The 26,508-nt window shown below is 37.9% G+C and overlaps 1 protein-coding gene across 1 annotated transcript in view; it reads right to left on the bottom strand.

Annotated features, from left to right (window-relative positions):
- Nucleotides 1–5,036: 5,036 nt before the first annotated feature.
- LOC134803717 (scavenger receptor class B member 1) overlaps nt 5,037–26,508 on the bottom strand; it is a 60,922-nt gene continuing 39,450 nt past the window's right edge. Inside the window, exons 2-10 of the mRNA XM_063776525.1 lie at nt 23,088–23,179; nt 20,844–21,007; nt 18,851–18,995; nt 13,349–13,549; nt 12,476–12,703; nt 8,305–8,419; nt 7,537–7,687; nt 7,246–7,387; nt 5,037–6,258 (exon numbers count right to left, since the gene is read on the bottom strand). Of these exons, the coding sequence (XP_063632595.1) occupies nt 5,557–6,258; nt 7,246–7,387; nt 7,537–7,687; nt 8,305–8,419; nt 12,476–12,703; nt 13,349–13,549; nt 18,851–18,995; nt 20,844–21,007; nt 23,088–23,179 (1,940 nt within the window). The 3' untranslated portion in view covers nt 5,037–5,556. The remainder of the gene's footprint in view (nt 6,259–7,245; nt 7,388–7,536; nt 7,688–8,304; nt 8,420–12,475; nt 12,704–13,348; nt 13,550–18,850; nt 18,996–20,843; nt 21,008–23,087; nt 23,180–26,508) is intronic.

Below are 26,508 nucleotides of genomic sequence, written 5' to 3'. Positions count from 1 at the left end.
GACGATACCGGTTATAATATTAGCTGAAAATAGTTGAGCATTAGAGTTTTGGTTGGACGCGACACTATGAAAATAATAGGCGTTTTGGTAACAAACTGATGTATGGAGTAAGCACTCTATGCTTACTGTATTTCTCTATGGCATGTAAAGAACAAGGTACCAAATGAAAATATTTCCAAATATTAACCAAAGCATAAAGTTACCAAAATCTTGTGATCAGAATAGTTAATAATATATTTTTATGTTATAGTAAAATTTTCAAACTGGAAGGGTGCGATGATAGATGTCATCTCCATAACCTAAAAATGTCGAATGTCGCAAAATTGTATTATAGGTACTGTATTTAAAATAAATTATTTTACACCATGCATGAAATAAAGCACTAGATAATTATTAGAAAAACACAGATAGGAGTTATTTTTAAACACAAGTTCTATTTAATAAATCGGATAGAAATATAAAAAGTAGGTGAGTTGACCGTGACGTCACGATGTAATGTTTCATATAAATTCCATATTAGCAAATCGTTTTGACAGTTCTAAAAAAGTAACTGATTTGACTAGTAGATAAATACCCTATTGACATCTGTCATCGTACCCTTCCAGTTTGAATAAATATTATAGGTAATAAATAATATGGATGAATGTACAATTTTCTTTATATTAAAATAAACTATGAGTTTTATATTGTGTTTATTTTTTTATAATTTAAGTATTTATTTTCCGTTTTATTAACCCAATTTTCATCCTTTAAGGCCACGTAGGTTCGTGTTCGTCTCTCACTCTCACTGTCCTCACTGAGCGTAAACGTGAGCGAGAGAGGGATGCAGTGCGTGCTCGGGACCGCGGATAGAGTTAGACCAAGAAAAGCCTGAGGGGCGATTTTTGAAATTCGATCGCTCGATTTCGTCACTCGGAAATCGGTGGAAAATAGCGATATACTAATTTTTGAAATACGAGCGATAGACATTTGGAATCGAGTGCTATTGACCACTCGTTTTCAATTCTATTAGTAGAATTTAAATGCCTAGTAGTGGAGATATTATTTACCGAAATACACGAAATCGAGCGGTCGAATTTCAAAAATGGGCCCCCTGCAGCGATTTTGATAGCCCACGCAGTGCAAGCGTTTTAAACGTCAAACTTCTATGAAATTATGACGTATAAATAACACTTGCACTGCGTGTGCTATCAAAATCGATGCAGACTTTTCTTGGTCTAACTGTAAGTCTGCATTAATTTTGATAGCACACGCAGTGCAAGTGTTATTTATACGTCATAATTACATAGATATTTTGTATTTAATATAACACTTACACAGTTTGCTATGCATGTGCTATCATAATCGTTGCAGACTTATCTCGGTTTAACTCTGTTTTTAGGGTTCCGTACCCAAAGGGTAAAACGGGACCCTATTACTAAGACTCCGCTGTCCGTCCGTCCGTCCGTCCGTCCGTCCGTCCGTCCGTCTGTCACCAGGCTGTATCTCACGAACCGTGATAGCTAGACAGTTGAAATTTTCACAGATGATGTATTTCTGTTGCCGCTAACAACAAATACTAAAAACAGAATAAAATAAAGATTTAAGTGGGGCTCCGATACAACAAACGTGATTTTTGACCGAAGTTAAGCAACGTCGGGCGGGGTCAGTACTTGGATGGGTGACCGTTATTTTTTTGCCGTTTTTTGCATTATGGTACGGAACCCTTCGTGCGCGAGTCCGACTCGCACTTGCCCGGTTTTTTAATTTTATGTTGTTGTTAATGTTTTGTCAGTGTCCGAAGTATTTTAACTATATTGTATAGATGATTTTATAATAATCTAAATTATCTAAAACAACGAAATGATTCCGGGAAACCAATGAAAAAAACAAACAAACCATTAAATTCCATTTATTTTCTTCAAATTCTTCGTACTCCGTAAACATTACCAAATACCAATTCTACAGAATAATCACAAACATAGGCATTTCTGTAAATTACAGTGAAATACTTAATTAAATTATTATTCAGTATTAAAACATATTTAGTTATCACAATGAGTAGCTTTTATTGGCTCGCTTTATGCAAGTCTTTAAGGGCTTTGCATTTATCGAATTAAAATCGGCTTGAGCCGTTAAAGTTTCATACTTCAAACTTATGGGAAAAAAACTTCAGCTACATCCTACAGGAAGTTGTGGAAAGTATACAAAAAGTTGGAAATGTCTTGGAAATTTAGGAGAACTTTACAAGAAATATACGAAAATTGACAGATATATCGCTCATGCATTACATACTCGTATAACCAGACATCGTAAATTTTATAGCATTTTCGTTGCAGCGGAGTGATGTTATAGTTTGAATAATCTCAGGTGAATTTTTCGAGTTCGGGTGCTAATCCGTTAAACAAAAGCCTTTGTTTCTTTTGTGAGCGGTCTACAGCCACGTGCCAAAGCAACCATGTCGTTTAAAAAGCAACTATCGTGATAGTATTAAGGTTCAAATTCATATGACAGCTTGTTCAGAGAACAATTAGGGTGGTCTTGTTTTTAGAGATAGCAAAAACGTGTTATCTCCGAATGAGCTGATTCAAGAATTTGAACCATATAATTAGAATGGTAAATTTGCTTTTTAAATGGGTTTGTTCCCGTTACTTACGTCGGGGCTATTAGCAGTAAGCATTGTAACCACTGCATAAAGGAAACAATATCTTTTGGTCCGAGCCCGAAAAATTCACCTGAGATTATTCAAACTATAACGGAATTGGTATAAACCTGGTATAAACAATTTCAACCCAAATAATTAAGTCTCAGCGTTAATAACGTTAATATTAACCTTAATTTACTATTTGAGTTGGAATTATCTATACCAATTCCGTTAACACCACTCCGCTGTCTATTGTCTGTATATACCTAACATATTCATAATATACAGAACTTTATTAACGGCTTAAGCCGATTAGGCTTCGGCAAATGCTGTACCCAACAACATATTACTATTTACAATACAATCACCTTAAAATTAATTTAACACATTACATTTAATCGATTAAAAATACTATCGATTGAGCTGTTTCGATTGATAAATGATTGAAGATAACGTCTTGTGTCTATTTTAAATATCGATGCTGCCAATTTGCCAAAAATGTACACATACACTACAAAAAACATTATATATTAAATATACTTATTTTTTGCCATTTTTATATTATTGTGACCTTTTTGCCACTTTTGTGTTATTTTTACTCAGAATCACGAGCTCTTTCGATCCTAACGGGATAAATAAATCTCCCAGTTTTTTTCCTATTGTATTACCATTTCCCCATATACTTTCTATGGCGGTAACAAAAAGGAATGTTAGAAAAATGTATGGAAATTATAGGACACTTTTTTTATCCCGGCATTTTTGCCACGGCTCATGGGAGCCTGGGGTCTGCTTGACAACTAATCCCATGATTTGACGTAGGCACTAGTTTTTACGAAAGCGACTGCCATCTGACCTTCCAACCCAGAGGGGAAACTAGGCCTTATTGGGATTAGTCCGGTTTCCTCACGATGTTTTCCTTCACCGAAAAGCGACTGGTAAATATCAAATGATATTTCGTACATAAGTTCCGAAAAACTCATTGGTACGAGCCGGGGTTTGAACCCGCGACCTCCGGATTGCAAGTCGCACGCTCTTACCGCTAGGCCACCAGCGCTTCCTTCTGATAATTAATCAGTTTTTAATTAAAGAAAAAGAATTGGCACTGATAATTTAATAGAATTGTGGTGGGGTGACTGAGGAGACTTGGTCTCTATTTATTGCAAAATACCAAATACATAGCTACCTACAATAGCAATTCTAACTCTACAATGTTGCCAAAATCAGAACATTATATATTTTTTTATTATATAATATATTGTAGTGCCTCACCCACACATTAACATATATAAATAACACGTATACGCAATTATATATGTTAATGCTTATATTATATATTATTATAGATATTAATATTTATTTCTTGGATTCCTTTTAGGACTGTTATTTTTATTTATTGGCAATGTATTATTTTGTAATTTACGTGACTGTCTACCCTAGGATAAAGTCTCCCCTACCAGATATAATTTTGACATATGTATTTTATATATATGTATTTACATTGAACACTTGAAATAACTTGTACGAAAGTAGTCTTCTTATTATTCGTATTATTACATAACTTAGCTACTTACAAGTTTTAAGTCATAAATTATTTAAGTACCTACGTAATTGGAAGACATCTATTTTATACCAGTTGTTCTGCCTAAGCATCCGTTTAAGGGCATACTCGGTGTCATATTTATTGACGCGAAAAATAAATTTTTCGCTGGGGCAGGTCGTCTAGGTCGACCAACCCTCCATATAAAGACAAAAAAATGTATTACTTTTTCCGAATATGCCCTTAAACGAATCTCCACTTTTTTACACCTTGCATGTAATTTTTACACCATTTTATTTACTCTAAGACATCGGTTACACGCTAATTCTGGCGTCAGTTCAGTCCATCAGTCCATTCGAGTTTTGACTGATGCCAGAATGATGGAAAATGGACACGGTTAGACGATCAGTCCAGACTGACAACAGACTGATAAAATTACGACACAGTCGCCGTTTGGACACAGAACGCAACACAGTCATTTAGTCTTGTCTAATATGGTGACTGACGCGAGAATGATACAAACAAGTTATACGATCAGTCTCCTATCAGTTTTCTGTCATTCAAAATGGACTGACGAATGTTATCTAAAAATTTTAATTTTCATCAGTCCAGACCTGATCAGTCCACCAGTCCGCGTGTTACACGATAATTCTCCCGGCAGTCTGACCAGACTGATGGACTGAACTGACGCCAGAATTAGCGTGTAACCGATGTCTAAGAATTGCAAGTGCAAGTTAACATAACGAAAACAATATATATTATACATTTTCAAAATGTCACTGGCATACAATCGATTAAAATAGTTCATACCTATATTCTACATTGAGCAGGCTAGGAATCTACTCGTTACTTACAAGTAAAAATAAAATTAAAATCTAATTAATAATACTTTTTTTATTTACAAAATATACAATCAGTACTTTTACGTACAATCTCATACAAACATTGAGCAATTTCATCAGTCGTGTAATTTCCAATTTGTTTAATGTCATCTACATACAATATTTTATTAAGTATGGCAAGATATTCTTTTTTTGTGGTGGTATTTTCATGCTTTTATATCACAGTCTAGGAATCAAAATTTTGATTCCTATATTATATGAAAATATTTCGAAATATTCTCTGATCATTATAAACTGCATATTTATAATAAATATATGGTAAAATATTTGATTTCGATCTACAACACTTCTGAATCAATCTTATATATCAATCGTATCGGTATATCATTTCTATTGGTCTGATTGGCACACACAGGCTCTTTTTAGGATTCCGTACCCGAAGGGTCACAATTGGAACCCTTTTACGTAACTTAAAAGCGAAAGCTTTTAGTTGCATCTCTATATTTCCCAGATATTTATCAACGTCATTGACCAAATATCTATTTATCTGGAAACTAATCAGAAATCTGTAGTATAACTTCATCATTTGCATCTAAATCTTTAAACTGTGACCCTCTTCTTACATGGAATCTGTTAACCGGCTCATCAAACTCACTACCATCGTCTAGAACTTCTAAATATCTACAATCATCTTCGCTGTCAGACTGTCTCACTGCTTCATATTTACCCGTCCTTTCATCTCCAGAAGAATCACTTTTAAAACCATCATTAGTTAAAGACTCATCTTTATTGATAAGCGAATCCTTCCTATTATCAAAAACTTTTTGCACATGAATAATTTCAGTGACCCTATCTTTGACGCTGCCGACGGAATCGTATACCTTATCACCTAATCTATGGCTAAGTTCTTTCAATCTGTCACTATGTGTTTTAAAGAATGATGGTCGTCTTTCTTCATCGAATTGTGGATCGGAGTTATCTGATTCTGTATCGTTGAGAGCTATTTCGCAAGGAGCGTATATATTTTGGTGTTTTGACGCTCTCTCCTTGTTTGTTGCTATGATGTAGTTTTTCTGTTTCTTTTTTCCGTCGAAGGTCTTGAACATGACCTTGAAGGCGAGCCGGTAGATGGACAGGAGGATGAGGAGGGAGCCAGTTAAGAAGAGAACGTACAGTGCACCTTGTTCTACGAACGGGAGAACGTTTAGGTACATCTTGAAGCGGTCTTCTAAAGACTTCGGGAGGGAGTACATTCTCTGAAAACAATAAGAAAAATGTGAATATTAGAAAACATTATCACTTGCTAGTGCAGAGCTATGCATGGTGAGACTCTTACTCTTTTAACACATATTATTGGTCTTATGACATTTTAATTTAGTTTTTAATTTTTGCTTGCCGTTTAAAGTAGATTGATAATTATTTCTGTATTGACTCATGCTATCTTAAAATAAAACACTGTCACTTAAATAAATAAAAATTGAAAAAATTACGACATATTGACCAAGCAGAGCTCTCTCATTCAAATGAATGTAAATTGCAAGTAAGATGCACAAGCCTGGGGTCAACATATGAATATTTGGAGTGTATAATATTTTTTGATAAAAAACAGGTTAATGATAATATTGACATTGATGATACTTACAATATCGAAACAAAGCATGGGCAAGTATAAATAGGCGAAGCGTTGGTGATCTTGCTGTCTCCGAGCGATTGATTTAGATGTTAATGATAGTATTGGTGATATTGATTTAGATGATAATGATAATATTAGTATTGATGATACTTACAATATCGAACCAGAGTATGGGCAAGCATAAGTTGGCGAAGCGGTCAGCGTTGGTGATCTTGCTGTCTCCGAGCGATTGATTTAGATGTTAATGATATTATTGGTGATATTGATTTAGATGATAACGATAATATTAGTATTGATGATACTTACAATATCGAACCAGAGCATGGGCAAGCATAAGTTGGCGAAGCGGTCAGCGTTGGTGATCTTGCTGTCTCCGAGCGATTGATTTAGATGTTAATGATAGTATTGGTGATATTGATTTAGATGATAACGATAATATTAGTATTGATGATACTTACAATATCGAACCAGAGCATGGGCAAGCATAAGTTGGCGAAGCGGTCAGCGTTGGTGATCTTGCTGTCTCCGAGCGATTGATTTAGATGTTAATGATAGTATTGGTGATATTGATTTAGATGATAATGATAATATTAGTATTGATGATACTTACAATATCGAACCAGAGCATGGGCAAGTATATGTTGGCGAAGCGGTCAGCGTTGGTGATTTTGCTGATGTCTCCGAGAGCCATATTGATTTGGATCTTGGCGCTGACGTCGAGCGGAAGACCGGATTCAGGCTGAATCCAGAATCTGTTGAAGAAAAGAATGAGTTGAGTTATGTTGGTCCACTTTTAATGATATTATAAGAAATATCTGCAAATGAGTAGTAAAAACTATGTAAAGGATATCATACAAAGACCAGAAGTTAAAAGAAATGATGATGCCAGTTTGCCACGTACCTCGTCTCATGCAGCTCCTTGTTCGGACTGAGTCCCTCCACCTTGTTGAAGAGCACGTCGTCTCCCTTATAGAAGTGGGGGTAGGACAGCGCGATGGGGAACCCGTAGTAGCATTCCGTCACGTCGATCAGGCCTTCCGGGAGACAGTTGCCTGGGGAAGGTAGCTGGTTATATTTTGATATTCAAGTGGGTTGTGGCAATGTGCAAGTTGCAGAATTTTCCCAAAATTATCCCCATGCGATATTTCTGCTTAGAAAGTTTCCGTTCTGATCAGGGATTTTTGCTCAATGTGTTATGTTAATGTTAAATAAAACAGTCGTCAACAGTTAAGATGTTGACGACTGTTTTATTTAACATTTACCCATTGGCGTCTATTTCATAAGTCATAGAAATGGAAATTAACTGTAAGAAGGTTTGGGAATGAACATGCAATTAAAATACGGAGAACATTTCATGGGAACATTGCAATTTTTGAAATTTCTCTTTGGCACATTGCTAGCCCGGACCCAGGCTATCCCAGGGTGAATCCTCAAGCTTTTGAACGCCAGACGGCGAAGGAATATGCCGTGCCTCGGAAGCCAGGCGATCGCGATTATTTAAGCGAAATTTAACTTTACGGAGTCCCGCGTAAGTCCCTATTGCATTGGCGAAGCTGACGGCTGTTGGCCTTGGGTTGCCTTGGCAAGACTTTCTGATGACGAGCAACGCCGACTGTGGTGGTCAAAAGGTTAAAAGCGGCTAACAGTTTGGTGAAAATCTTCAACTTACCATTTCTACAGAAGCATTTGTTCTCTGGTATGTGTTTGCCGTTGTCGAACAAATGTTCAGGGAAAGTGTACATATAGCCTTTCAGGCCACTCTTCACTCCTTCTTCCACTGGGACCTGAACAGAAAAAACCCCTTTATTAGATATTCGGGAATTCCAAACAAGTTGCCGGAAATTTCCAAAATTTGACTCTAATTTAAAGAATTATGGGTGATTTTTGGATGTTATAACTTATAACATAATTTAATAATGAAGATACCATAAAAAAATGGTATGATTTAACTAACAAAAAATTTTTTTATCGATTAATACCTAAGTTTAATAGGTTACTTAAGGATGGCAAGCAGGCAAAACACCACGGGGCCCTGGCCTGAGAGGGGCCGCAATTTGATCAAGAGGCCGTGAGCACAGGCACCCTTTTCCATGCCCCCCATTCGATGAATTTGCCACGGATCTCAGTTGGTATTACGCCACTACTAATGAAGATTATAGGCCCTGACTGGATTTTGACATATATTTTCAACTAGCTGTGCCCGCGTGGAATTCGGTCTGTGTCAGTAAGCGGCTAATTTCTAATCCTAATTTCTCTCCCTCTTCCCTGGAGGCGGAACTTGAAGTAAAGTTGACAGATGGATATGCTAGAGGACTGTAGTCCAGATAAAATATTTTACAGTTAGGTACCACTAAATAAAACTACACTCCTAAATCTATAGGGTTTTTCGCCCTTATTAAAATTTTACACGTGATATAACGACAGAGTAGTGGGTGTAGGTATATCGAACGATACGGTAAGGTATACGCGCGCGAGCGAAGGCGAAGCGGCCTGCCTGGCTCGAGCGCCACTCACCGTGGTCTTCTTCAGACTCCTGAGTAAGACCACGTGCCCCTTGTAACCTCAATGCGTTGCGAGACTTTCGCGAATGAATCGATTTTTTTCGGGAAGGCATGGAAATTGGAAATGCGTATAAAATGCGACTCCCAAATCGTTTGACGTTCATTGCCGCATTACAGCTGAGAATGGAAATCAGTCACATCATTTTATCACGAAAATTGACAGTGCCGCTGCAGTAACGTTGCAACAGAGTACCTAATGCTGCTGCAGTCGTTCGATATAAAAAACACAATTTGATAGACAGTTGTACATTTTTACTTTTATTATGGAAATCAGTCACATTATTTTATCACGAAAATTGACAGTGCTGCAGCAGTAACGTTGCAACAGAATAATGCTGCTGCAGTTGTCACCCGAATGTCACCTTTATTATACCTTAGAAAGTGACTGGAAACGCGAGCGAAGCGAGCGCGAAAATTTTTTGATATAAAAAACGCAAGTTGAAAGACAGTTGTAAATTTTTACTTTTATTATGGAAATCAGTCACATCATTTTATCACGAAAATTGACAGTGCTGCAGCAGTAACGTTGCAACAATGCTGCTGCAGTCGCCACCGGAATGTCACCTTTATTATACCTTGGAAAGTGATTGAAAACGCGAGCGAAGCGAAAGCGAAAATTTTCCGATATAAAAAACGCAATTTGATAGACAGTTGTACATTTTTAGTTTTAGTATGGAAATCAGTCACATCAAATTATAGTTATTGAAAACGCGATCGAAGCGAGCGCGAAAATTTTTCGATATAAAAAACACAATTTGATAGACAGTTGTACATTTTTACTTTTACTATGGAAATCAGTCACATCATTTTATCACGAAAATTGACAGTGCTGCAGCAGTAACGTTGCAACAATGCTGCTGCAGTCGCCACCGGAATGTCACCTTTATCATACCTTGGAAAGTGATTGAAAACGCGAGCGAAGCGAGCGCGAAAATTTGCCGATATAAAAAACGCAATTTGATAGACACTTGTACATTTTTACTTTTCGTCCCAACCAGGCGCGTATCCAGGATTTCATACAGAGAAGGGATGGGATAGTTTTTTATCAGCCTACCTTCGCATAGGGCTCGATATTTAAGGGTCTCAGCGAGGTTGTTTGATGCAAGAGAAGTGAAAAGATGCAAGAAAGCAGAGCTTGGAATTGACCAAGTCAATTTAATTGGCGAAGTGTGAGCAAGGCAGAAGGCCCAGTTGCGAAAGAGGAAAGCTTGGATTTGGATCCACGCCCAAGTTACACTTAAGGCAGAAGATCAACTTTGCCGTAAGGCAGAAGGCCTCGAATAAGACCTAACGCCGAACTGCAAAATAGTGGCTTGAAATCGAATCTATGCATGTAATCATGACCCTTCCACTGCTCGCTCTTCGGCTTCACTCGAAAGCGCTACTTGGTAGGATGCTTTTAGTTTTCGGCTTTCACGGGGCCCCTTATAACACTTTGACAGTTAGGTCTCAGGATCGCGGCTAAGGAGCAACTCGGCTTGGCCGACAAATCTGGCGTGCAAGAGAGCAAAATTCGCTATTAAATCGGTAACTTATGTCGAAAAAATCGGCTGGCTGCAAGCCCGAAAGCAAGATATTTTTCCATGACTTTAAGGGCCTCCGCGTAAGGTCAAATCGAAAGCCTTCGTTGGAGATGTTCTTACGTACTCTCTTACTTGATCCCTACGACCCTTCGTTATTAGATGGGTACTTGTACACGTATAAAAGTTTCATGTAGGTAGGTACCTGCTCCACGACGACTGCAATGCTGATGCAGCCTGCGCGTTTTTTTGCCTACGGTTTTGGTGCCCCCTAGACGTGGTGCCCTAATCAAGTGCTTATTTTGCTTAAAAGGGTTAATCCGGCACTGCAAATGACAGAGGTCAATGTTTTTTTTTCAAAGTACCCACTTTCGTGGCCATTTTTAAGTGCTGTATACGTATGAATGTGGATTTGATATTGATGCGATATATTATAATTACGAATAGGTATAATTCACAACGGAGAAAATTAATAATTTTAAATAATTATGCAATTATACGCGCGTTGATATGTGTGTTTATTTTACCACTACGTACTATGTAAACTCATTTTTAGTTTTCTTGATTACTTAATGTTTACTCAGCTCCCCAAAAGATGGCACTGTGCAATGAGGGGCAATTAATTTACTGTCGTTTAATTTTGTTGTATTATTAAATCAACATAATTATTCAATTAATTTGTTGATATCCGTACCCTCTCTTCTAAACTTAGAGTTAATTTGGCAAAATCCTTATTCCTCGGTGGCTTATTCATGTCAACACGTATTAAATTCAGCGCCATCTGTTAGTTTACCAGGGTACTCTATAGTGGTAGCACATATTTGAATAAAGTTTGCCCTTCCTTCCTAAGCAGCGCCATAAGATTCAGGGGCAAACTTAAGTCAATCGAGTGTTGTGGCTACCCCCCCTTTTAGGGGTTGAATTTTTATAGCCTATAACCTGGCCGGGGATGTTCTCGACAGATTGGTAAAGTTTGCATCAAAATCCGTTCAGCGGTTTTCACGTGATGCGCGTTCAAATAAACAGACAAACAGATAAACAGACAAACAGACAAAAATTCTAAAAACTGTTAGAACGTGTTCTGTTATCGATTCTAAGTATCCCCAGCCAACTTTTTGTCGAATATCTTCCATGTACAGACTTTCGACCCTCTTCAGCTTTATTATATGTATATATAGATAATGCTCTCCACTAAGAAAAAACTTTAGAGTAACATAACCTAGACTTACCAAAGGTGCAGCACGGCACAAGCTCTTTAATGGTCTCGTAGCTGGGTCACTCACGTGCTTTAGCTGGGTGACTCACGACTAAATTAGCTAATCTTTTTGCTAAGGACGTGAGTGACCAGTTAAATGTGAATGACCCCGACAGTGTTTGTGGCCTCGTTTGTGGGTGAGTGACCCGTTAAAGTGTGAGTGACCCGAAAAAACTTGAAACTTACCAAAGGCGCAGCACGGCACAAGCTCTTCCTGAAGAACAGCAGTGATTCGTTCCTCGTAACGCCGCCTCTGAACTTCGTACCTTAGAGCAGTGGGTCCCCTGCCATTGGGGGAGGTCTTTGGACCCGCGATAGGTGTCTATAACGAGTCTCATACCACCTTGCCGATGCAGATGATCACGTAGTTGGGTCACTCACGACTAAATCAGCAACCCATTGTTGCATGGCGTGGTTGATGTGAATGGCGGCAACGTGAGTGGCCCCGTTTATGGGTGAGTGACCCGTTAAAATGTGAATGACCCGAAAGAACTTGAAACTTACCAATGGCGCAGCACGGCACAAGCTCTTCCTAAAGAACAGTAGCGACTCATTTCTCGTAACGCCTCCTCTGAACTTGGTGCCATCAGACGCCCCTTGCACATTAGAGCAGTGGGTCCCCTGCCATTGGGGGAGGTCTTTGGACCCGCGGTAGGTGTCGATGAGGCCGGAGTCCCGGACGTCGGCCTCGCCGGTGTAGATGGTCTCATAGTCGCCTTCAAAGTCGTACATCTGGAATGGGACTTCATTTTAAAACAAATAAGTATTCTAAATACTCGTGTAAGGATATTTTAAGGTTAAAATTAATAAGTGGATAAAAAAAATACATATTGCACTTACACGTAACCACTACTTTAATTCAAGAGAGAGTACGTAAAACTGATCTCTAAGATTTATTTATTTAAGTAAAAAATAATGTGTAAACATCGTGAAAGTTTAAATCAAATGAGATTAACAGATGAAGTGAGACAGAGTAAGAGAGAGAAATAGAAGAGACTGAGGAATATAAGAGAGACCTAAACAGAGAAAGGCAAGCTAAAAAATAAAGGAACAGAGGCCAACAGGACAGGATAGAGAAATGACATATATTACTCACCCTATCAATGAGACCCAATTGTTCAGACCGAAGAGGACAGACTCTGTCTCTTTCTTACGAGTAGTTTTAGAGAGGGATACTTACATATTCAGTAATGCCATGTTTCCCCAATATGCTTTAGAGAGCGAGAGAGAGAGAAATGGAAAAAGCGATGGAGATAAATGAACAGTGAGAGATGAGATTGTTGAGGCCAAAGCTAGTCATATCATTCTTATAAACGATGTTAGAAATAGAAAGAGAGAGAGAGAAAGAGGGAGGGAGGAGATAAAATTTAGCCTTACCCTATCAATGAGACCCAGCTTGTCAAAGGTTATCCATCCAGGCATAAATGTGTTGCCCAGGGTCATAAGGTTGGACTTGTATCCCATCATGAACTCTTTAGCCGTCATCTGCACCAGGGGCTGGATGTTGCCGATGGAGATGATGTTGTTCAGACCGAAGCGGGTAAGCATGGACTGTTTCGCTACAACGTCTGCTATGCTCTGGAAAAGAAGTTTTTTATAAAAAAAAACATTTTTGATTCAAGTTTTTATAAAGAGGGTCCGAAGCCCTCTAACGCACCTGCAGAAGAGTCTTTAAGACCAAGTTCGGCCTGGCCAGCCACATTCGGGCCCATAACAGGCGTAATCCGTAATTGCTGAGGTCGCCGTCATCGAAATCGATAAGGAGGACTATTATATATTATCGCTGACTGTACTTTTCTTTCAACAGGCAACTAGTCATCGAGACAATTCTAACCCAAACACAATGAGATTGCGTTGTTTTCTCACAGAGTTCCTATGCTCCTCCTGTCTCCATCATCAGATCAGCTCTCTGGTACCACAATAATGCATCCAATTTACATGTGTATGCAAATTTTCAACTTCATTGGAAACCGGGACTTGCAAGATTTGACCCGTAACTCGACTTTGTCTCGTTGTTAACATCAGCTCTAGAATTCAAGGAACCCTTATTATGTACCTGTTGCATAACATACTATTATAAGATCGACAATTTTTAATTGACGACCATTTGCAGCTTTCGGATAATCGAGGGTTCGGATAAACTAAATCGGCGTTCGGATAACCGAGGTTCTACCACAGACTAAATAATAGTACTACCGTACAGAAAGGAAACTTCCTACATAACGGAAGTTTGACAGCGGTTCAGGGTCGAATCATGCTAATATATGGCACTATCCCTTTAGGCTATTTAGGGTTGTCAAAATTCCAGCCATTATCTTATCTGTGGTCGTGCACGCAATGGGAAGTCAAGTTGTGTCAACCCTAAAAATTGCTCGGAGCAATGCTGAGCCGAACGGAGCCGAGTTTGCCCGAAGAGAGGAGTTTTGCACCCCTGGTTCTACTGTACATATTTATTACAGAGGCCCGTCAAACCTTCTATGTCTACCTGTCTTCAAAACATGATTGCAATAGGGCATTTTCCTACTAGTCAAATCAGTTACTTTTTTAGTACTGTCGAAACGATTTGCTAATATGGAATTTATGTACATCGTGACGTCACGGTCAACTCGCCTACTTTTTATATTTCTATCCGATTTATTAATAGCGGATGGTGCTGGGCCTAAAATATGGCGTTGCGTGAACAAGAGATTTCCTTTGGCAGGATTGGTCCTTAGGACCCAAGGATGGATTTAAGAAGTGGAGCCACCGAGATTTTTGATGTAAATTTTTAGGGGGGGAGCTCTCAGCTTAATCTTGATATCTATATCATTTAAGCTACTAGGCCAAGTTTGGTATCGTTTTCGTATAAGGGTCAATTTCACCAAACGAGCATTTTTGTCTAATTCCCATGGAATTTTGAAATACCAACATTACACAAAAAAAATTATGCTGATAATTTGATAAAAAATATAATAAACTTTAATTTTCTTATTGGGTAAAAATATTCATAAAACTATAAAAGTTATTTCAATTTAAAATTTTGGTCAGGGCACGGGAATTAGTGTGTCCATGGGAATTAGATTTTACTAGCACGGAAATTAGAACATGGCCCAGGAATTGTTTTCTTAACTTATTTTGGTAGTTAAAACTATTATTTATGTATATTTTAATCTACAATAATATACTGCAACCATAATGAAGCGGCATCGAACATATTTACCTTCTTTAATTTTAGTTTCGGACGACAAATCTACGAAAGTATGATACACTAAAAACTACGTATTTGACTAATCGTTTCCTTTATTTTAATGGCAACTAATCTCTCTTTCTTAGTAAAATGTACATATTTCAAAACAATACTTTGAGTAGTTGTGTAAACTTGTCCGCCTTACATACAAAACTATTCATTAAAAAGTGTCATTATGTATCTGCATGTAGATAGGTACAAGGTGTATGATCTGGTATATGACCGTATAGGAAATGATACTAAGAAATAAATAGGGGCACAGTGAGAAGAAGTTATTGTGTAAGTTAATCTGAAGAAATCGAATATGCTGCCTTCATAAATTCATAACACAAAAAATTGTTTGACCACATACGAGGTAAGGTGGGGTAAACTATCTCCATGCCAAATATCATCAAGATGATATTGGTTCAGCGGTTTAAGCGTGACAAGATAACAGACAGACAGACAGAGATACTTTCGCATTTATAATATAGTAAGAATAGGATATATTTAATTATTCTTGTATTAGAAAAGCTAATTTATAACAACTACGAGGAACTATGAGGATTTTCTGGGGTGAAAAATCGATCTAGCTAGGTGTTATCTCTGGAAAAACGCGCATTTTTAGTTTTTAGGTAGGTATATGTTTTCCGAGCAAAGCTCGGTCTCCCAGATGTTCAAACTTTATACGGCATACGCTGTCAGCTGTCTAATTTACAAAAAAGAACATTGCAAATTTGATTCATTTTGTTTTATGTAACCTTAGGTACAGGTATTATAATATGTAATAATTTCAAAAATAGTTTTATGTTTATATAATATTTTAATTTTATAATATGATCAATGAATAAGGTAAGGTGGGACAAGACTAACAGTACGAGGATTCCATACAAGTGAGTCTTACCCCGGTGTCGTCTTACCCCACCTTACCTTACGTATTAAAATTGCCCGGGTTATTCGGGTCCATCCTGTATGTACTATAGTACTTATACTAAAAACCGTTCACAGATTTTTGTGCATTCTTTAAGATTTTCTTAAATGTAAAATACAAAGATATACGTCATATTGTTATTACATATAATATATATTCAATGCCAATATACATATATATATATAATAATAATATGACGTAAACATTGCCAATTAACTTACAGTGCCCCCAATAAAAGATCTGTTGACAATATATGTAATACCTCCTAATTCCCGTGCCACTTAATCAGCTGTTTTAGGTAAATATTCCATGGGAATTAGGGCACGGAAATTAGAATTCGCAATAAAAAAATTCGCCAAAAATTTAAATCGTGTTTGACCAAACTGTTATGTTATCGCTAACATAAAGATACATAAAGGGCTCCTAAATATAACAATTGTTATTGAAAAGCTATGTGGGAAATAAAATTTATAAGGGGCATCGAAATTAGAAAAAAATTGTCGCCCACCCGGATTCCGAAATAATTACGCGATTTGCTCGAACACGCCGCGGCTTGACGTACATCCGCTTGCTTTGAGAGACAGCCGAATACTGCCAGTACAGGTGAGGCGGGACACGAGGCGGTTCAAATACAGACGTCGGCTGTCAGAGCCCTTTGAGTTTTGCCGACGAAATTGTACTCGCGCGCTCGGACAATATTTAAACATCGATCACGAGCTATTTACCACAATGAAGTTAATAGTGTATGTGCTCAGTGGTAGTAAATATCATCTAGTTTAAGTATTTGATACTAAATTAGTGATACTAATGTACAATTTTTCGTAGGATTTTTCATTATGCTCAAAAGTAGATTCCGGACAGGGCACGGGAGTAGTAATTTGAGCCTTTATGTATTTTTAAGTGTACTCTAAAAACCAATTAATCAGTGAATTCATATGGAACTCGGTGTGAAAGTGTGACTTCTTTATGTAAAAAAAAAATGGTAAGTATTATCTGATGCTAACCCCCGATTTTCATCACGGACAGAAAAAAAATCGTGTTCAGAAATTGACCCATAAATCGGGGATGCCGAATTCATTTCTGATATCATAATGACACCATTCCGAAGTAAAAACACATAAAATATGAAAAAAATACTTTTCTTTAAATTCCTCTTCACGCTTAAACCGCTAAACCAATTTAGTTAAAATTTGGTACAGAGATAGTTTGAGTTCCAGGGAATAACAAAGCCTACTTTAAATCTCAAAAATCATCCTTTAAGGGTGTGAAAAGGGAGGTAGAAATTTGTATGGGGATGCAATAACCGCTGAACCGATTTAGATAAAATTTTGTATTTGGAAGAACATAGGATAGTTTTTATTAAAAAAAATAATCTCTTAAAAGTGAAAAGGAAGGTGTAAGATTGTATGGGGAATCAATAACGGCTGAACCGATTTAGATGAAATCTATGTCTACATCTTTGATTTACTTGAAAATGATACTAAACTTGACATAGAACTTAAAACTTAAACAATTATTAACATCAGACGTCGCCGACGCTTAAAACCCCCCCACCCCCCACCTGCAAAAATCTGGGTGGCTCCACTTCTTAAATACATCCTTGGGTCCTAAGGACCAATCCTACCAAAGGAAATCTCGTGTTCATGCAACGCCGTGGTTGACCTTTTTATGCTCTGAGCACATTCAACTATAAATAGAACTCGTGTTTAAAAATAACTCCTACCTGTGTTTTTCTAATAATTATCTGGTGCTTTATTTCATGCATGGTGTAAAATAATTTATTTTAAATACAGTATAATACCTTATTGGCATTAACTACCTATCGTATAACTTAGATGACGCAACTGGTATCATCAATATCTAGAATTTTCCAAACAAGCCCATCTTTCGCAACTTAAAGGTCGCTTGCAGTGCATCGCAATTTCAAAGTAAACACATACTTGACGAGTTATTTTGTATGTGTATATACATATACTATAATCATATGATTATAGTCATTATCGTATAAACATGGTGGCTCATTATAGGTAGGATAATTTGGTGTAAACTTTACATATAGGATAAAATTAAACGGGGAATGTTGACGACTACACACATTTAATTTTTGAGTTTATTGTACCTACTATTTTTTAGTCGAAACGGCCAAGCCACATATTTTGACTAAGGTGTAGAGTTTGTGAGGTTAGGTCTTGTAGAGTTAGGGCGTGTAGTGTTAGAAGCTTGGCTCTACATGAGATCTGAAAACTTTTGACAGTGCGAGCCATATGGTCTGGTCATGGCACCATTTTAGTTTTTACATGATTTTGGTGGGATTCAAATCTTATACCTTTAAACGAGAAATTCGGGATCCCGGAAACGGATCTAATGTTTTCGATGAAATTTGCTATGGGGTTTTCGGGGGCGAAATTCGATCTACCTAGGTCCTATCTCTGGGAAAACGCGCATTTTTGAGTTTTTTTTTATATGTTTTCTGAGTGAAACTCGGTCTTCCAGATATCATTTATGTGAAGGAATGAAACGCTATTTTGTTTATGCTAAATTAAAGGCCACCCACACTAGCGTCTCCCGAGCGTCGGGTCTAGTCAACTCTGTGGCTGCTGCTCGACGCAACGTTGGCGCATCTGCGCTGCGACGCCATTTTCCATAGCGCTGACTAGTCGCCGACGCTCGAAAGACGCTAGTGTGGGGTGGCTCTAAAGGTTACGGTAAACTTACCAGTAAAGCTATGTTAGGCTAAACTTACCAGTAAAGCTATGTTAGGCAGAAACAGAAGATCGTCTTCTTTGTTCCCCTCAGAGAGTTCATCGACCCACGTGAGGGGGTGACGGGGGATGGCGGATATAGTCCCGTTATCGTTGAACTTGACTATCTTATGTTCCAGGTCTTCTCTGAAAAAGATAAACAAATTTAGGAAAAAATCTAAATAACTAACATGTTCATTGTATGTTCATAAAGACGCCAAACATCAGGAAGAATGTCTGACGGGTCTAAATCAGGGCAGGTCTCTTTATGCAAGGAGTAAACTCCGGTTGGAGCAAAAAGCTTTGGAAACTTAGCAAAAAACAACTCCAAATCATTATCGGGGGTGTTTACTGGCCATTACGGGGTCAAAGAAATTCTGGCTAAGATGGGACACTCTGACAACACCGATTGTCGTATGTGTGGCGAAGAGGAAGAGACAGTAAAACACCTAATGTGTGAATGTCACGCCCTCGCCAGACAAAGAATGAAGGACTTTGGAGCAGGATATCTGGAGCTCCATCATCCGACACATGGATATGCTGGGAAAAGCTCTTGAGTAGTTGACTGATCTTTACTAGGGGGTAATTGCACAAAAGATCCTTATGGGTCGAAGTGTATCCGCAAGGGCCCCCGAAAACGTTAAGATAAGATAACATGTTCATTCATTACAATGAACTGTACAGTTCATGCACACAAAATTACAAATACTATACTCAATATGTTATGTTGTCGTATTACTCATATGACTCCATATTAAATAACTTCTTTGTCCAGTCCTTGCACTGTTATCTCTCAAACTATTATTACGAACAATTAAATGTCATAATATATTCCGAGATAACTTCGTATTGAAATCGATATCCGCATCGTTGTGAAATCGCCTACAATCATTGTCTAGCGGAGTGTGTATAATTATATTAATTATGTATAAAGAGTTTAAGTTATTTGCTATGCAGGAAGAAATTCATAAATACGATCAGAAATAATAAGACATGATTCAACCCTAAAAAGGGGAGAAGGAGTCTACAGGTTTCTTAAAGGGTCAATAATGGCACATACAGTTACAAAGGGTAAAAACGGGACCCTATTACTAAGACTCCACTGTCCATAGTGTCCATCTGTCCGTTTGTCTGTCTGTCTGTCACCAGGCTGTACCTCATGAACCTTGATAGCAAGACAGTTGAAATTTTCACAGATGATGTATTTCTGGTGCCGCTATACCTATAACAACAAATACCGTCCGGTGTCAATTTCCGTCCACTTGACGGATTAGCAAATAATACGTTTCATTTATAATTTTCTACTTGCGAAATATAATTTTTGTGTAGATATGCCCTGTAGATATGGTTTAGATATTAAGGATTGCAATAAGTCCAAATTTGTGCAGCAATGAAGGTCTATGACCCTATTTGACCCTAGTATGTGTCGTTAGACCACCGGTGGACGGGCAGCAGCGTTCCTCAAATTCGGTGTACTCGACTGCGATCGCCAACCCGCCTGCCAAGCGTGGCGATTATGGCATTCACCCCCCAAAGGGGGAGGCCTATGTTCAGCAGTGGACGTCTTATGGCTGAGATGATGATGATGATGTGTCGTTGGCGTACGTATCGCCATCAACTTTAGATCAAGTCAGGTCCCCACAGAAAACCAGCGCCACGGTTTGCCGCGGCATTATGCTGAGTGGGGATCCTATTTGAGCGTCCAAATGTCTTTTATGTCTGCAAGCTTTTCTTTTTTTACGTGATAACATCTTATAAATCGGTGAACACCGGTAGCATGCACGAAAAAGTGTCACGTTGTGGACAGATCTCCATGGTAACGTTACGGCCAAACTGAGCAATTTTTCATCAATGTTTTCTTATGACGTTATCACGCAAAATTATCGTCCGTAAACCGACTTTACAGACGACCATATTTTTTTTCATGTACTATGTTGTGGCGTTAAAATAAATGTATTTCTTCTTTTTCTATTTCCGCAAGCAAAACATGCTTACTTGTAAACATACGGCCCCACTTCTTTCACGATGATCTTTTCGGCCCTCCCCGCCATGTAGTCTTCGGCATTCGTCACGTTGAACAGGAATATCCGCACGTAGAGGTCTACTTCCGGCTTCTTCCACATTTCGAAAATCTCGCCGCCATCTTGAAGAACCACTTTCTGTGAATTAAATTTAAAAAATTAAAACCTCCGCAATTAAGCCAAAAAATGCATTAGGTACATAATTTTGGAATAAGTTTTTGGCAAAAATTACATTTTTGGTACAAGTTTTTATCGCTGACTGTACTTTTCTTACGACAGACAACTAATACTCATCGAGACAATTCTAAAAACCCCTAACACAATTAGGTTGCGTTGTTTCATTACAGAGTTCCTATGGCCACCTCCTGTCTCCATCATTAGATCAGTAAAAGAGCTGATATTCATTGAAACGATTGAATATTGAATGGATTTCAAATAGGTATAGCTAAGAACTACCGCAAGAAAACTCGCCTTCACGTAAACAAACCGCATCGAAATCGGTCCATCCGTTTGAGAGCTACGATGCCACAGACAGACATTATGGTTAAACGTATAACATATGTGACGTTATCTATGAAAAGGGACCTTATTGTCGATGGCGTTTACGCCATTATTAACGATGCTTCGATATAAATACAATGCCGCTCGACGCTGTGCGGCGTAAGCGCCATCGACAATCAGGTCCCTTTTCATAGATAATGCCCCATATAACAGCGATGGGGAATTTCTGAAACATTTCACCTTAACCTTTTGGATGCCGTTTCAAACACAAAACCTGTCACTCGGACGCCACGTCACCGAAGTGTCAAAACTGAAATTGACGTATATGTATATGCACGTAGGTCTATGTTGCTCTGTGGTCTGTGACCGATTAATCTGTCTTTGGCGTTGGACCTGCGGTGCGGATATATCGGTCATTGGCGTCCAAAAGGTTGTCACAGTTAACCTACTAGTATATTTCAACTTTTGAAAATTACTTAATTGACAAGAAGCGTTTCTGACAGTAATGTTACTGAATAAATTATACATGGAGTTGAAACTCTAGGTCCATGGGGTCCCAGCGCGCATAAGTTGTTCGCAGAAATCGCGAAGCGTCTGGTTGACGTAACTGGTGACCGAAGAGCTGGCGGCTACCTCGCACAACGTATCAGCATTGCGATACAGCGAGGAAATGCCGCCAGCATCCTTGGTACAAAGCCTCAAGGGCCTATTTTAGATTTAAGCTAGTTATTAATTTAGTTTAGTAGTACCACTGTATATATATTGTATGTAAATTATACTTAATTTTCATATCACATCTCCGCTACTTCTGACGTCAGTAGAACGGGTTATGATTATAAAATTCATGAGAGAATACACACAAACAAATAATTTACACAGAATACAGAATCTTAAGAGAAATTTTACATTAAATAATGAAAGTACTTATCACTTTCGTAACTGAGCGTTTTCCAAAAAAAATTTACATTTCATTAATGTCTTCAAAATATTGACTTCTTGGGCTCATTTTACTCAGAATCATTTGTACATTCACGCCTCATACGTGAAAAAATGTGTCCCAAAATTTTGTAGTGTATTTTTTTCAGTGCGTCACGTTCATACAAATAAGAAAACTTTTCATACAAAAATGTAACGATCTGGAAAGGAAATTTTAGGACACATTTTTTCATGTATGAGGCGTGAATGTACAAATGATTCTGAGTAAAATGAGCCCAAAAAGTCAATATTTTGAAGACATGAATGAAATGTACTTTTTTTTGGAAAACGCTGAACTTACAAGCTGCCCTTCACTAATCCCCTCTTTGCGTCGGGGGCTTGGGGGTTAAAAAGCGGTTTCAAATTCAGTTTATTAAGTGTTTTGAGAAAAAAATTGGCAAAAACTGTACTTGGACTAATCATATAATTCACGTAGGTACGTAAAACACCTTTATTACAATAAAATTATGTTTTTGAAGTGAAAACTTCTTTAGCGGCGCTGTGCACTTTTTGTGACGGAGAAAAAATGTTAAATCCGCGACAGGTTACTTAACCGACAGATTCGAAAGATTGAAAATTCGTAAGACGGACACGTGACCTAATTGAAAAACTGTTACAATGCAAAGTTTTCACTTCTGCCGGCACTCCCGGAGTGCAACCCGTTGTTTTTTTTTTTTCATTTCATTAAGTAGGTATATAGGTTCATTAGGTAGGTAGGCAATTGTAGAAAATGTATACTAACTTGTTTGAATAGGAATTCGTAGGGACGTGCTATGAGGATGAAACAGCCAGCTCCGAGGGCGAAGAAACCCAGCATCAGGAGGATAAATAGACCTGTAACAAAAATAAAACAATTTCAGACTCCATGCGGTAGGTCAGACTAGAGATGAGCCGAATATGGACTTTGCCGAATACGAATATTCGGTTCCGATCATACCGATCATACCGATTGGGCTAACTACGCAGCAACAAAGTAGGTTTTAAATCATAATGTATTGTTTGTCCGAATTTTCTTTAATCATTATTAGGTTTTTCTCAGAAACGCATAACTTTTCAGTATTGCTATAAAACAAACCTAACCTAACCTATCTATAGGATAACCTTGCTAAAATCCCGAAAAGTTACCGGTTTCAGAATTATGACTACCTAATGATAATCTGACAATAATTACATTATGACTTTCAATAATTATGTCAAACAAAGGGATCCCGCAAAAAGTTCATACAGGTCCGCGATATGCACTCCGTACGTGTTTTGAGTGTTTTGACCCTTCCCTTTGTCGGCCGGGTATGTTTATAAAAAGAAACGGAAATGTCTAATGCCTGCTCGCGAAGTGCACCCGCGCCACCTAGCTGACGCCCTTAAAAAAGAATTTATTTATTCGGTAAATATTCGGCAGTTCGAACCGAAATATTCGGCCGAATACGAACTTTGAAAAATATGCCGAATACCGAATAATTACCGAATATTCGGCACATCTCTAGTTCAGATCCTGACTTAGCAGTAAGAATCATGGTAGTGAATAGGGAATATTACGCAAAACTCTGCGTAGGGCGCATTTTGATAGCATAGACTGTGCAAGTGTTATTTATACGTCATAATTTCATAGAAGTTTGACATTTTAACACTTCCACACTCTATCAAAATCGTTGCAGACTCAGGTATCTTCAATCTTACTCTATCACCTTTAAACGAGCGATTCTTGTTTAATTAAAATATATATATTTCGGGGATCTCGGAAACGGCTCTAACTATATCGATGAAAAATTTGCTTTATGGGGGTTTTCGGGGGCGATAAATCGAGCTAGCTAGTCTTATCTCTGGGAAAACACGCATTTTTGAGTTTTTATATCTTTTCCGAGCAAAGCTCGGTCTCCCAGATATTACATATATAAGTTGGGTGACAATGTGCTGACAATTCAATATTATGGTACCATCGAGCTGATCTAATGATGGACGTTATATTTCATAGTTTTATGTTATGCTAAGGCATACCATACCTACCACATTACTCAAAACGTCCATAATAGTTTATGACCACGTTTCTATAATGTGATTGTCTAATTTAAATAAATTTTCCAGTTTGCATCCGGGTGTATGACGTGCCGATTTTATTGATCGAATATTAGAACATTAATTAACACTTTAGATAAAAACAAATAAGTAAATATTTAATTAAATACAAACGGATTGGGCTATATTTATTTGATGTCATTCTTTATTTTAAATACAAGTTGCTCTCGCCTTCTTACACTTTGGGCCACTTACTCCATTCACTAACCCGGGGTTAACCGGTTAAACCTGGAATTACCAGTTCAATTTGATACTGGGTTAACGGTTTAACCGGTTAACCACGGGTTAGTGGGATGGTGCAAGTGGCGCTTAGCCAGACTTAAATGAGATTGTGATAATTTTTTCATATTTAAAAACTGGCCTAGGGCAAGTTGGAGCCGCGCACGAAGGGTTCCGTACCATTACGCAAATAAAATCAGTTTGTTGTGTGGGAGCCCCACTTAAATATTTGTTCTATTCTGTTTTTAGTATTTGTTGTTATAGCGGCAACAGAAATACATCATCTGTGAAAATTTCAACTGTCTAGCTATCACAGTTCATGAGATACAGCCTGGTGACAGACGGACAGACAGACATTGGAGTCTTAGTAATGGTCCCGTTTTTACCCTTTGGGTACGAAACACTAAAAACTGTTGGTGCACAATTACCCACGGGGGAGCAAAGTAGGCACATTTGACGGTAATGGTAAACCTATGTTAGCTTATAAACTTAAATAAATGTTTTATACTAATAAAAAGTGACTAAGGCCTCCAGTGTCAAGTGTCAAGGCACCTGCCGCGATAGCAGAGGACGCTGGTTCGATTCCTGGGGCACTGGAGGCCTTGGTCACTTTTTATTAGTATATGACATTTATTTCAGTTTTAATTTATATAGTAGTGTTTCTACTTGAAATAGAAACAAATTAAAATATTTTCTGAAAATAATTTAATTTATTCTAATAGTTCTAATTGCCATGTCAGCTCATTTCATATTTCTTATATGACGATGTAGACACAGGTATTTTTAGACCAGAACATTTGTATAATTACCACGGGTTTAAGTGCTAAGTCAAGGTAGACTAATAGGTGCAGGTTGTGTGTGTAGCCTTAGAGGTGACAGGTTCAAGTGCTTGACTGTGTTATGGTTGTACCTACCAGTGTTGGCCGAAAGTTAATGCGTATGGACGATTACAGTTTACGGTTCAATTTATAATGGTTAATGGCCAGCATTTTCAATTTGGATTAACTTTCGGCCAACACTGGTACCTACGCCGGATGTAATGAGTTGTTGATATGAATACGTATTTTATTATAAAACTAGCGAAAGAGGTATGCCAGGGTAGCAAGTGAAAATCCGTGGTCTCTGCCTACCCCTCCGGGAAATAGGCGTGTTTATATGTATGAATGTATGTACTAGCGACCCACCCCGGCTTCGCACGGGTTACACAAAACCTTAGCAAATTATACACCTAAACCTTCCTCAAGAATAAATAAATTATAAATAAATATTATAGGACATTTTTTACACAAATTGACTAAGCCCCACGGTAAGCTCAAGAAGGCTTCTGTTGTGGGTACTCAGACAACGATATATATAATAATATAAATACTTAAATACATAGAAAACAACCATGACTCAGGAACAAATATCTGTGTCATCACAGTCCGTTTCTATGGTTAGTTGTCAAAACGACAGTAACTTTTATAGCGCAAAATACTGGTTCTCTGTGCCAGTTCTATTGTAATAATGGTTCAATGATTTTTACGGATATAATAGGATATAAACTGAAGAGGAAGTTAAGAAACTGATGCCATTAGGTATAATGTCTGTTAATCGATCTTGAATACTATAATAATTGTCATAAGTAGTCTTAAGAAAGTACAGTCTGTGTCAATAATATAAAGTCTTTTTTACGTCCGACACAAAAAGATGGGTGTTATATACATGTTTGTCTGTGGCATCGTAGCTCTCCAACTGATGAACCGATTTCGATGCGTTTTTTTTTACGTAAAAGCGAGTTTCCTTACGGTTGTTCTTAGCTATGCTTGATGGAAATCGATGCAGCGGTTTGACGAGTATCAGCTCTTTTCAATTATTACGTAAGGCATTTT

This window comes from Cydia splendana, chromosome 27 (genome assembly GCF_910591565.1).
Source record: "Cydia splendana chromosome 27, ilCydSple1.2, whole genome shotgun sequence".
NCBI lineage: Eukaryota > Metazoa > Arthropoda > Insecta > Lepidoptera > Tortricidae > Cydia > Cydia splendana.
Note: the sequence above shows the minus strand (reverse complement) of the source record. Positions and strands in the feature narration are given on the sequence as shown.